The 13,105-nt window shown below is 39.1% G+C and overlaps 1 protein-coding gene across 2 annotated transcripts in view; it reads left to right on the top strand.

Annotated features, from left to right (window-relative positions):
* Positions 1 to 837: 837 nt before the first annotated feature.
* The window catches only part of LOC131234422 (uncharacterized), a 52,460-nt gene continuing 40,192 nt past the window's right edge, over positions 838 to 13,105 (top strand). The window contains exon 1 of one of the 2 annotated variants that reach the window (XM_058231281.1): positions 838 to 1,441. In XM_058231281.1, coding sequence (XP_058087264.1) covers positions 891 to 1,441 — 551 coding nt within the window. In that variant the 5' untranslated portion in view covers positions 838 to 890. The remainder of the gene's footprint in view (positions 1,442 to 13,105) is intronic. The other variant, XM_058231280.1, reaches the window with a different exon arrangement.

The raw sequence follows: 13,105 nt of genomic DNA on the forward strand, positions 1-13,105 counted from the left end.
GAAGGAGTTGAAGCCTTTGTATTTAAGTCGAAAATGACTCAACATAAATCTTTGACTTCTAGAGGAGCTTTGCTATATGGGCCAGCGTCTCCTCCTCATTAATCCAAATGTAATACAAATTGTTTTCCACCCAACTTATATTGGAACTTTATCTTTCCATCCTAGTAATAGACTTTGGTTCTATAATCTCAAATATCTGCCAATGGATCATTTTCCAATAACATATGTGTAAGTGTGAATTTTGAAAGAAATAATATTTGGTTAGGTTGAGATAACATAAATAATTAAGGAATGAAGATAAACAAACGCAACCAGCCAATCATATGAGATTTAAGGAATGAAGGATGTGGTTATTATTATAGACCGTGTTACTCGGGTTACACGTCACAAACACATTTATCATACAGAGTATATTGAATGAATGAATGGTTTGTATGTATAACTTCATCCGAACATACTTTTAAATTTTGACAATGTTTTATTCAATTTGTTTGTTTTTTTCTTTTTACAAATTACTTTTAACAATATTTATCATGAACAACTCAACTCAAGTTCAGTACCAAATGGGGATACAAATATGAAAAAAGTCAACTTGACCCAACTTGGTAATGATTCGACTCGACTGAGTCCATGTGACTGGATCGAACTCGGTTTGGGTTGCAGGCCAGATTCAGACTCGGTCCGGGTTGGCTAGATCCGGACTTGGATTGGGCCAGTGCTGGACTCGGTACCGAGTCGGGTCGAGTTCAGGTCAGATCGATTTCAAATTGGGGTCGGATGTCGACTCGACTCGGATGCCCAGCTCCCGAGCCAAAGGAAGTATAAGGAGCTAGGTCATCCAGCTTCCGTCTTATGTTTTAAAAACACTTGAGAGAGAGAGAGAGAGAGAGATGGATTTTGACGAGTACGATTATCTGGAGAAAACCGTTGAACAGAGCGCCGAAGTCCAGCGCAAGCCGGCTTCGGAGAAGATAGACGGAAGCGAAAAGCCACACAAAAGCTATAGGCATCATCAACATCATCATCGCCATCGCTACGATGATGATGAAGGCAAAGGCAATGGATCTTTAGCTGATAGCAGGAGCACCAAAAGGTTGAGGCCTGTGGAAGCGCACAACGGGGAAATGAAAGAGAGGGACGATAGGGCGAAGGAGCGACCTGCCAAGGATCACCGCCACAGGAGCGGTAGAGATGCAGAGAGAGATTACGACAAGGACAGGGACCGAGGTGGAGAAAGAGATAAGGATAGAGAGAGGGACAGAGAGAGGGAGAGGGAGAGATCCCGAAGAAGCAGCAGCCGCTCGAGAAGGCATGAGAGGGATGTCGAGAGAGAAACAGAGAGGGGAAGGAGTAGTAGAGATAGGGAGGCAAAAGATAGAGATAGGGAAGCAAGAGATAGAGAACGAGAACATGAGAACGAGATCAGGGACAGAGATGTCAGGTATTCTTCTTTCTTCTTTCATCTTTGGCTTTTTTTTTTTTTTGGGCAAAATCCCTAGCGGCATTTGATGCATTTTGAAGTGCTTTTCAAAAAAAAAAAGAAAGTGTCATAGGGTTTTGTAGATGCAATTCTCTTTCGATTGGGCCCTGTTCTGTCAATGTGGATTTTATAGTTGTATTAGAAGAAGCTACTACCATTGATATTCTGCTCTGGATAACAATACCATTTATAGTGCCTTATGACTGAAAAGATCAATTTCCTCTTTCTTCCTTAAGTCAGGCGTCTTTGACTCAAATTTTTTTTTTTTCTTCTTCCATGGATTGGGTTTTGATAGTGGTGCAATCGTATCCCACCCACATGTGCGCAAGAAAACCTGATTTCTTTTCTTTGAGACTACTTTCTCTTTTTCGTTGTATCTATGTTAGGAATCCAATGCAAACTCCAAAGCAAACTCCGAAGAGTATGCAAACAAGCAAAGATAAGTAAACAAGATTGTGGGGAAGAACACTAAGAATCCTCTAGCTAAGTGCTAGAGATCACAAGACCCCCCTTCCAAATCCTCTTCTAAATTAAAGAAACAATAAAGAAATTCTATTCAAATCATCATAATAATGCATTACAACTCCATAACATAGCTTTATATAGACTCAAACCAAGTAGAGAAGCCCTACTAACAGAAAATGACCAAAATGCCCTTGAATCCTGTCACTATCGCATGGGTCTATATAAATGGGCGATAACTTACTCAAATGGAGTAAAAATTGTATGATATTGGGCTTGTTTGAAAGCTAACTCAATGGCCTATCAAACAGGGCCAATTTTATAGAATTCAAACATAATCTGGGACCCCAAAAGTAGCCCACCAAAAAAAGTGATGAAAATACAAAAAAAGAAGAAAAATTATTCAATACTTAATCAAACCCTTATAACTGACTAAAACATATAAATCCTAAAAATATGATGACCATCCATTGACCCTCTAAACCCCACAATATAATCTAACCATTGATCCCATCAAATTAATCATCAGACTATGGATTTGGTCCATATCATCAATCGGGACAATTTGAATATTGGATTCTTAAATTCTTGATCTATATAAGCTTGCATGGCCATTTAGTTGTATCAATTCCACCCGTCTTTGAAACAAACTCATCATCGAGTTTAAATTGGTAGTCTTAGTCTCATGAGAAGATTCTCGCTAGTAGCCAAGGTATTTTGTAATGGTAAGTGGCTGTAACATTTACCACCATTACGTTTATGATACGGGCCGTAACAGTCGTAACAACCTTAACGACCTTGTAATGGCTGTTACAGTCTATCTTATATTGAAAAGAATTCGAAAAACCTGTATCTGCCCTATAACAGACTGTTATGGGGTCGTTACAGCCTTTACGAGGAGTAATAGGCCGTTATGAGTAATTTTTTCCATAACCGCTATTATGACTGTTACAACCCTGTGACGTGTTATGGTTATTGCCATTTTCTTTATGTAACGGGCTAACGGCCTTTGCGGCTCCACAATGATTGTTATGGCACACCATGTTTGTAACGGATCTTCTTAGTCTTCGTTGGCAGTTGATGGTGGGGACTTACACGCATGCTGGGGAGCTTGTGCATAATACGGTGTTGAAATATGTGCCATTTTTTTCTTTCGGTTTTTGTTGGTCTTTCATGTTCTAGATTCCGATTGTAGCCCCTTTGTCACAGTCGATTTTCGATATGTGGGCCTTAATTGACATGGAGATGGCAACATGGTAATTGTGACACTATCCATCTTTTTGACCATCAAATCGTCCATACTTGTTTATCCTTCAATCTCCTCTTCTTTGTCATTCGATGGTTGATCATTCATTTTCATTGGCGCTTCCTTTGGTCGAGCTGTCGATCCGTCACCAGGTGTATACATGGACCCATCGAGCAAGCCGACAATGGATTCCTCTTTAGTCGCCTTACTTGCTTCAAACATGTTGTTCTTAAGAATTCCAGAGACAAGGGATTGAAGTCCAAAGCGCTTTTCTTGTTCATCCAAGGGCTCGAAGCAAGCAAGCTCTTATCGCCTCCTTGAGTTACTTGAATTCTTTTCCAATATCTTCCTTGAATGCTCTAATCTCCTTTTTTGGTTCTCATCGGTTCTCCCGTGTCTCTTGAACATTCTTAGCCGTTGCCTGTTGCCCATTGCTGACATTTCCATGCGATATGATGCTTTTGAATAACCGACACGTAGCTGTCATTGTTCATAACATCGGGAGGGGTGTTGAAAGGAATCACTATAAGGCACATTTGATGATGGGTATGACTCAGGGTGTTATGAAGGACAATAGATTATCGAAGTAAATCGGATGAGAATAACACGATAGATATTGACAGGCAAGGGAGTCTGAATAGGGATAATCATATGAGGCATATGGATGTCTTCCTATCCATGACATCTCTACGAGAAAACATGAAATAACATAAGTTGATCTTTGGGCCCGACTTCTAGATCTAAGGGTTTTGGGGGCTTGGGATGGGTTTTGGGGGAAGGAAAAAAGGGTAAGGGAATTGATGGGTCAGAATTGGATTAGGATTTGGTAGGGTTGGAAATGGGTACGTATGGTTGAGGTTTTATTTATTTATTTTTTTCAAATTTTAATTTTTTAATATTGGGTAGGTACACTTAGGGTTCGAAGGGTTTGGGAAAAAGGGAAAAGGTATAGTTTTGTGTTTGAATGGTTTGGGAAAGGGGAAAAGGTACAATTAGGGTTTGATGATTTGAGAAAGGGAAACGGAAAGGAAAAGAAAAGAAAATAGAAGAGATTAAGAAAGAAAGGGACGGATGAAAGGGAAGGATTTAGATGAGGAAATTACCATTTGTTATTTTCCCAAAGAAAGAACTTGCTTTAATACCAAATAATGCAAACCCCAAAGAGGATGCAAATGATCAAAGATAGATAAACAAGATCGTAGGGAAGAACCCTAACAATCCTCTAGCCGAGTGCTAGAGATTTCAAAACCCCCTTCCAAATTCTCTTCCAAAGTAAGGAAACAACAAAGGAGTTCTATTCAAATAATCATAATAATGCATTACACCTCTATAACATAGCTTTCTATAGATTTAAACCAGTAGAGAATCCCTAATAGTGGAAAATGACCAAAATGTCATTGAATCCCATCATTATCATATGAGCCTTATATAAATGGGTCATAACTCACTCAAATGGAGTCAAAATCACATGATCTTGGGCTTGTTTGAAAGCTAACTTAATGCATTATAAAAAAGGGACCAATTTCATATGATCATATCATTAAGACATCATATGGTATCTCAAAATGGCCCATCAAAAAAGTGATGAAAGTACGAAAGAAAGGAAAAAATATTCAATACTTAATCAAACCCTAATAACTAACTAAAATAAATAAATCCTACGAATATAAAGACCACCCATTGACCCTCTCTGCCCCACAATAAAATCTAACCGTTGATCCCATCGAATTGATTGTCAAACCATGAATTTGGTTCATATCATCAATGAAGACAATTCGAACCGTTGGATTTTTAAAAAATCTTGACCAATAAGCTTGTGCCATTTGGTTGCATCAAAATCTATCTCTACAATAGGAAGCATATGTTATTAGGTTTTCTTGTTTATAGGTTTCTTATTTTAGAGTCCTTGGCTAGTGAAGAATTCTATTTTTAGATCCTCATGATTGTGCTAGGAATTTTCTCAAGAAGGAAACCTTGTAAGTCTCTCTTAAAAATATGGTGTAGGCCATATGAAATTATACAATTGAGTGATATTCTTCTTTGAGCAAAATTTCTTTGTTTTCAGGGGGTGAGTCGAGCTTGCTCATCTCTGGTGTGAACTTTCAATTTGCTATGTCAAATTTCATAGCAGTTAGCATATTTCTTGATCTAGTTGCATTATTCTGCTATTAGAGCCAGGTTCTTCTATTGGGAAAGTTTTCCCCTTTTCTTTTGTCTATTTTCTCGCCCTTCTTTTCCGCCCAAAATCTATCTCAAGCTCCTTCCTTTATTAGTCTACCTTAACTTTCCAACTAGCCCCTGAAATCAGCCACTATCTCAGCCCTTCACCACAAATCTAATGCAACCAGGATATGTTTGTCCAACAGCCTCTCCATCTCACCCCATTAAATCTAATCCTGAAACATCCCATAACTGTCCCAAATTTCAACAAAAATCTGGCCCAAATTTCATCCAAAACCTGTCCCAAAATTAAGCCAAATTCCGTCTTAGATTTCTTCCCAAAATCTCTCCAAGCCTAGCCTTAACACTCATCCTATCCTCTTTACCTCTCCTTGATCTTTTCCTCTACTTAGTTTCCTTTTTTGTTCCCCTTTCTTCCTTTCCCTAAATCTTGTCCCAAAATTAAGCCAAATTTTGTCTTGGATTTCTTCTCAAAATATCTCCAAGCCTACCCTTAACACTCATCCTATCCTCTTTACCTCTCCTTGATCTTTTCCTCTACTTAGTTTCCTTTTTTGTTCCCCTTTCTTTCTTTCCCCAAAACCCTACCTAAACCCATTTTTGCAAATTGTGCCTAATTCTGTCGTTATATGTGCACTATAAGCGGGATAACTTATAATCCTTAGATGGCTATTGAACCCCAAGATGAGTCTGTATCAACCTTTGAATAAGTGGTCAATTTGATCACTAAACAGTTGGACGATATGAAGGCACTTTTCACGATCAAAATTCGGAGTAGATACTCTGGAAGGACGAGTTAATTTTATTGGAGAAGAAAGAAGGGGAGTCAATTTGGACTGTTAAACATCTTTTGGAGTTTCTAAGGGAAACCTAGAATTCAAAAATGTTTACCCAAGGCAGCTTGGCTGAAATAATGGTTGTTATGGGGATGAGTACGAACTAGGCTATAGGATCCAACAACATTGTTACATGCAACCAATAATAAAAGCACCAAACCACCGTCAATGGGGTCATCCAAATTATTCGGAAGGCGGGCAATATGTTCACATTGCGGATTCTACTAAGTATGTCAAGATTGAGTTCTGGAATACGAAGGTAATATAAATGCCAATATTTTTTTAATAATTGGCTATAGTTAATGTAGCAATATTTTCATTGGTATGAAGTGGAAGTCATTTTGTTGCCTTGAAACTTAAGGGCGTCGCCTAAGATTGGTGGTACGTGGTTGAAGAACACTTGCAACACGGAGGCTTTCCTATTGCAGACAATTGGGAGGAATTAAAGGTGGGATTAAAATATAGGTTTCTGCTACTGGATTATGAAACGACATTCTTCCTAGAGCTACTCACATTACGATAAGGTAATTTGATTGTGGAGGAATACACACAACATTATTATCAATTGGTGATTCATTGTCACTTGATAGAGATGGCCAAGCAACAAGTGGCATGTTATTGCAATGAGGTACAATCCGACCTTTAAAGAGAATTGGTGACCTTAAACAGTGTGGGTGAAACATATTTGATGGCAAGTTGGTAGCAAGATGCGGTAGCCTTTAAGCCGGGAAGAATACACTCTCCCAATCTACTATAATGAATTTGTACGTTTTGTATCTTCTCTTGCCATCGATTTCTACTCTTGCACGTTTCATTCCTTTAGGTAATGCTTCATCCACGTTGTTTGGTTGAACAATTATCATTTCTCTTTGAAGGTTGAATCATATCCCATTGTAATAACACGCCACTTGTTGCTTTGCTGTCTCTATTAGATAACCAACGGATTGCCAAGTCATAATAATTTTGTGTCTATTCCATCACAGTTAGATTGTTTTACTGTAGTGTGAGGAGCTCCTAGAAGGGGGTTGTTTCATAATCCAGCGGCATAAATCTCTGCTTTAATCTCACCTTCATTTCCTCCCAATTGCTTTCAATTGGAACATTGCAGTGCTGTACATCTTTTTCAACAGCGTACCACCAATCTTGGGCCACACCCATAAGTTTCAGAGCAACAAAACATAGCTTGATGGCTTCTTCCATTTCATACAAATGGTACCGTTCCATTTACTATAGATAGTCGTTGAAAAATCTTGAGATCCAGATTACTATTGTACTTCGGAATCTCAATCCTGACATCCTTGGCGAAATCTGCAACGTGAACATATTGCCCTTCTTCCAAAGTACTTTTGATAGTCTTGTTGAATGTGGTCCAATGCTCTTTTATATATATATATATATCATTGTAACGACTATCATTTCGGCCATGCTGCCTTGGGTAAACATTTTTGGATTGTAGGTCTCCCTCAGGGCGTCCAGAAGATGTTTGAAGGTCTAGATTGATTCCCTTTCTTGCTTCTTCAACAATATTAACCCTTCATTTTAGAGTATATACTCTGATCGTGAAATGAGCCTCCATATCATCCAACCGTTTAATGATTAAATTGACCACTTGTTGCAAGGACGGTGTAGTCTCATTTAGAGGTTTAGTACTCATCCAAGGATTGTAAGTTGTCCTGCTTATAGTGCACATATGACAACAGATCCGGGCACAATTTGCAAAAGTAGTTTTGGGTGGGGTTTTTGAGTAAGGATGAAATGAGAAATAGGAAGAGAGTAAGTTTTGTTGAAGGGGGGAAGGAGTTTTTAATTTTTTATTTTTTTATTTTTAATATTTTTTTTAAAGTGGGTACGAACTAGGGTTAGAGGGGTCTTGGTCGGATTATGGAAATGAAGGGAAAAGGGAGAGGGTATGGTTAGTGTTTGATGGGTTTTTGGTAAAGTTTGGTGGGTTTGAGGGGAAGGGAAGGAAATAAAAGGAAGGGAAGATGGGAGATTGGGAAAAAGGGAAAGAGGAGGGACGGATTGAGATGTCTTTATGTTAGTTTCCCAAGGAGAAAAATTGCTTTGATACTAGAATAATGCAACAAGGAAAAAGGGAATGAAAGGGGAATCACCCAAGGAAAATTCAAAGGGAATGAAAGGGCTGATTGTAATAAGAAAAAGAAAAATGGTTGTGACAAGATCCACAACCCTCTAGTTAAAAACTAGAGATCACTCATCCACTTTAAGCCCGCTCTCTATTCCTCAACTAATATCATCCATCAAGAAAAGAGGAAACCCTATTTTTGTTTATTCATAAAGCCAAAAGATCCTTCATGTGTCTAAAAGGATGTGCCTTAAATAGGTTTATAAGAGAAAACCCTAACTAAAGAGGAAAAGACTAAAATACCCCCTCTTGCTTAAGTCAGGTTACTTTGGTCTTCTCAAATGTAATTTGGGTTTTGCTGGATTTAGTCCCTTCTCTGTTGGTTTTGTGGGATGAGGGTGGAGTGGGTAAAAGAAGGGAGGTGGTTTGGCACTTGGCTGCAATGGCTACCCTGTGGGCTTGTATGGGGGGAGCGAAATAGGAGGTGTTTTGAGAAAGTGTCCGCAACAGTGGATCATACCTTCTGGATAGCATTAACTTGGGTTACCGATTGGGCGTCGGGCTTGAAGGATTTGGATCCTTGTATTATTGTAGCCCTTTTGGGCCTTTAATTCCTTTCTTCTTTTTGTAGTGGCTTTGTATTTTTTCCCGCTTTTTCAGCGGTTTTCTAATAAATTTTTGTTCTCTCTAAAAAAAAAAAAGGCAGCAAAAAAGAAAAAGAAAAAAAGAAGACTAAAATAAAATCATAAAGACTGACATGTCACACATGTGACTATGGCTCACATGTGGGGTCCACATTCTAATTTGTGATCAAGTGTTTTCGCTTGTGACCTCTTGCGTGGTTTTGGTTGCATCAGGGCTGTTATGCTTGCTTATCATAGCCATTGCCTATTTCTCTCGCGTGACTTGAACTTTCAATGTCGTACGTCAATTTCATTGCAATTAGTTTCTTTCTTGATCTAGTTGCATTAGATAGCCGCCATTCTTTTTCTTTTTCTTCTTTTTTCTTTCTTTCTTTTCCTTTTGATTGGTAAGCTGGGCTTGAACCAGAGACCTCAATGCTGAAGCATGTCCTGTCTTCCATTGAGCTATGGGTTGAACCCAGGACTGTTCTTTTTTCGGTTTCCATTTTCACCTCCGGAGTTTTAAAAAAATAATCAACTAAGGAGAGTGGCATTATATGCAAACACAATATGATGATGGTTGATTAAGGAGGGATCAATTCTCAAATGCATAACAGTGGGGACTGCAGTTTTTTTTTTTGGAAAGATACTCTATAGTATGGTTACCTATTTTACCAACCATCATAATAAGTATATCGGTTTGTGCATTTTTTAAAGCCAAGATATGACAGATCTTGTCGGTAATTTTAGCAAGCCTTTACCTCTCAAAAAAGAAAAAGAAAAAGAAAAAGCAAGCCTTTACAAGAAAAGAAGCAGAAAAAGAGATTAGGAGAAGCCTTCTCATGGCTGGTGGGAAGATAGTTGAGATGTGGTCTATATGATTATCATAGTGAGAAGATAGTTGGAAGCATTCTTTTGTGTACTTGACAGTATGGCCTCCTTGTCTGCTTGATTGAAGAAAATGAAATAGAAGGAAATTTCTTCATACAATGTAATCTTTTGATTTCCTTCCTGCACCCATTACATCCGGAGTTGCTCCAACATTTTTTTTGAACAGTTGAAGGTGATCCGACATTCTGACGCATTCCTTTAAACTCGATTGCCACCAAGGTATTCTGTAATGGTAATGGTGGCTGTGATGTCCACGGCCATTACCGTTACGTTATGGGCCGTAATGGCCGTTACAACCTTTTTAGTTTTGTTTTTGAAAAAGTAACGCAAATTCTCTTCCCCCCTCTTCTGGACAATACTTTTCAATTACGTCGGGGGGACTGGAAGATGACGGAGGATGAATTGGATTGGTACAGGGATATGCTGGAACGAGTGGGTAGTGGGTCTTTCTTTTGGAGCTGGAGACGATGATGTTCATGCTTTTATCCAATTTATTGAAGAGAGAGGCAATCAAAAGCTCAAGGAAATTCAACTGCAGAGGTCTAGAGGACCCAATCGAAGTATCCCAGGGTCTGGAGAGAACTTCTTAGTGCTCTGTCAATTACAATTCTGCAAACAAGTTCAGTGATGGTAAGAAGAATAGGGGAGCTCGTTTTGGTTTCCAATGAACGTCCTCAATTGGAATGCAAGGGGCTGGAGAGCCATTATAAAATAAACCAAGTAAAAGAGTTATGTAGAAAATACAAAATTCAAATCCTTTCTCTTTAAGAGACAAAAGTAGAGGATTTTGATGATTAAATTCTTGACTCTATTTGGGGGATTAAGAACTAGGGTTGGTTAGCCTTGAATGTAGAAGGACCGTCAGGGGGTGTAGTGTTGGCCTAGAATAACGATATTTGGTGCTTGGAAGGCAGTTTTCTTGGGTCTTTTTCAGTCTCGTCAGTGTTCAGGGAAATATCGTTGCAATTCAAAGATGGCTTGTTTCAGCAGTGTATTGGCCATGTATCCCAAATTGCAGAGATCACCTTTGGGTAGAGTTGAATAAGGTGAGAGCTAAATTTAATATTCCTTGGTGTGTTCGGGGAGATTTCAATGTAATCAGATTTGTCTATGAGAAATTGAATGGCGGCCGGGTTACCATAAGTATGGGAGGGTTTGAGGAGTGGGTTAGTCAAAATGAAATGGTTGATATTCCAATGGTTGGTGCCAAGTACACTTGGTCCAATGGGAGGGATGTCTCGATTTTGGCAAGATTAGATAGATTCTTGTTACTAGTCGACTGGATTGACAAATTCCCTATGGTGACATCGTGTGGTTTACCTAGAACAATATTATGTCACAGGCCTATATTATTGAAAGTAGAGGAGAGTGGGGGACCCAAACCTTTTCGTTTTGAGTTAGCATGGCTGGAAGTTAAGGAGTTCACTAATCTAGTTGAAAATTGGTGGTGGTCTTTCATTGTTTCAGGTTCGGCTTGTTCTCGTTTGTCTCTAAAACTCAAGCTTTTGAAAGCCAAATTGATTGGTTGGAAAAACGATTTCCTTAGTAAGAGGATGGAAAAAGCAGAAAGTTTGATTTGTGAATTAAATGAGTTAGATGCCAAAGAAGAGGGGGATGATCTTTCTTCAGAAGAAAGGAATCGTCACTGAAGAAGAAGAGATTATGTAGGGGTAGAGATTGAGGGTGATCTGGGTCAAGGATATAAGAACACTAGTTTTTTTTTTTTTTCCCGCAGCATCGCCAGTGCAAGGGCAAGGAATAATTGGATTAGCAGTCTAGTGGCAGACGGTCGGCGAATAGAAGAGAAGGATGAGGTTTGTTCGTCGATTATGCATTACTATTTTGACTTATTATCTTCCAAGGGGTGGAGGAGACCTTTGTTGGACAATTTCCCTTTCCAATGCTTATCATTTGTAGATAAGGATTCTCTTGAAAAAGCCGTGTCAGAAGAAGAAATCAAAAGTGCTATTCATTCCTTGGGAAGAGACAATGCTCTGGGCCTAGACAGCTTTCCTACGACTCTTTATCAAGTTTTTTGGGACCTGCTTAAGTTGGACGAGGTGGAATTTGTCCAAGAGTTTTATGACACTAGTAGGTTACCCAAAGGGATGGGGGTAACATTTATTGTTATCATTTCTAAGATAGGAACGTAGACACTTACAAACTATTGCTCTATCAGTTTGATCAACAACCCTTAAAAGATTCAGGCCAAGATCTTTACATCTCTAGATTCAGATTGGTTCTCCTCTCTGTAATATTTGAGAACTAGGGAGCTTTTGTGGCTGACAGACAAGTTTTTGATAGTGCTTTACTAGCCCATGAGTGTATAGATTCGTGGCATAGAGAAGGCAAGCAAAGTGTGGTTTGCAAATTAGATATCAAGAAGGCTTATGACCATGTGAACTGGTGTTTCCTCGAATATATGTTGAAAGGATTAGGGTGTGGCCCCAAATGGATCAAATGGATGTAAGCATGTGTATCGTCGACATGTTTTTTAGTGTTGGTCAACGGTTCTCCAAAGGGTTTCTTTAAAGCTTCATGAGGCCGTAGGTAAGGGGACCTACTCTCTCCTTTTCTATTCGTAGTAGTAGCGGAAGGCCTAAGTAGAATGTTAGCAAAAGGTTAAGAGGCAGTTCATATTTCTGGATTTCATAGTGCTTAAGACGGGGACCAAATATATCATTTACAATATGCAGATGACATGCTATTGTTCTGCGATGCAGATGCTTCTATGGTGGAAAATGTTAGGAAGATCTTGGGTTGCTTTGAAGAGGTAGTTAGGGTTAAAAATCAATGTTAGAAAAAGCGAGATGTTGGGCATTGGGATGCCCAAGGAAGAAGTATCTATCTATGCAAACATCTTCGGATGCAGTTCTGGTGCTTTCTCTTCTACATATTTGGGCCTCCTGCTTTGTTTGAGAGGAAATTATCAAAGTGGAAGAACCATCACTTGTTTATGGAGGATCGCATAACCATTATCAAAGTGGCTCTTTCTAATCTTCCTATCTATTTTACATTATTATACAAGTGCCCGAAGTCTGTATTGGATAGACTAGAAAAGTTGAGATGCGATTGATGAGGACATCCGAGCACCAATTAGAGTATACCAGAGGAGGAGGAGAGCTCCCGTTTATTTATGGCTAGGTGATGCATACATGGGGCCTCGTGGGCCCAATTCGAGTGCCTAGCCCGTTGTAGATACCACATGCATGATCATGCATTTCTGAAGGCCTCACACGGGGAAGATGCATGTGGATTACTTAATTGGACCATTTAAACTATTGTATTTCGACCATAGAC

The sequence above is a fragment of the Magnolia sinica genome, chromosome 19 (assembly GCF_029962835.1).
Source record: "Magnolia sinica isolate HGM2019 chromosome 19, MsV1, whole genome shotgun sequence".
Classification (NCBI taxonomy): domain Eukaryota; kingdom Viridiplantae; phylum Streptophyta; class Magnoliopsida; order Magnoliales; family Magnoliaceae; genus Magnolia; species Magnolia sinica.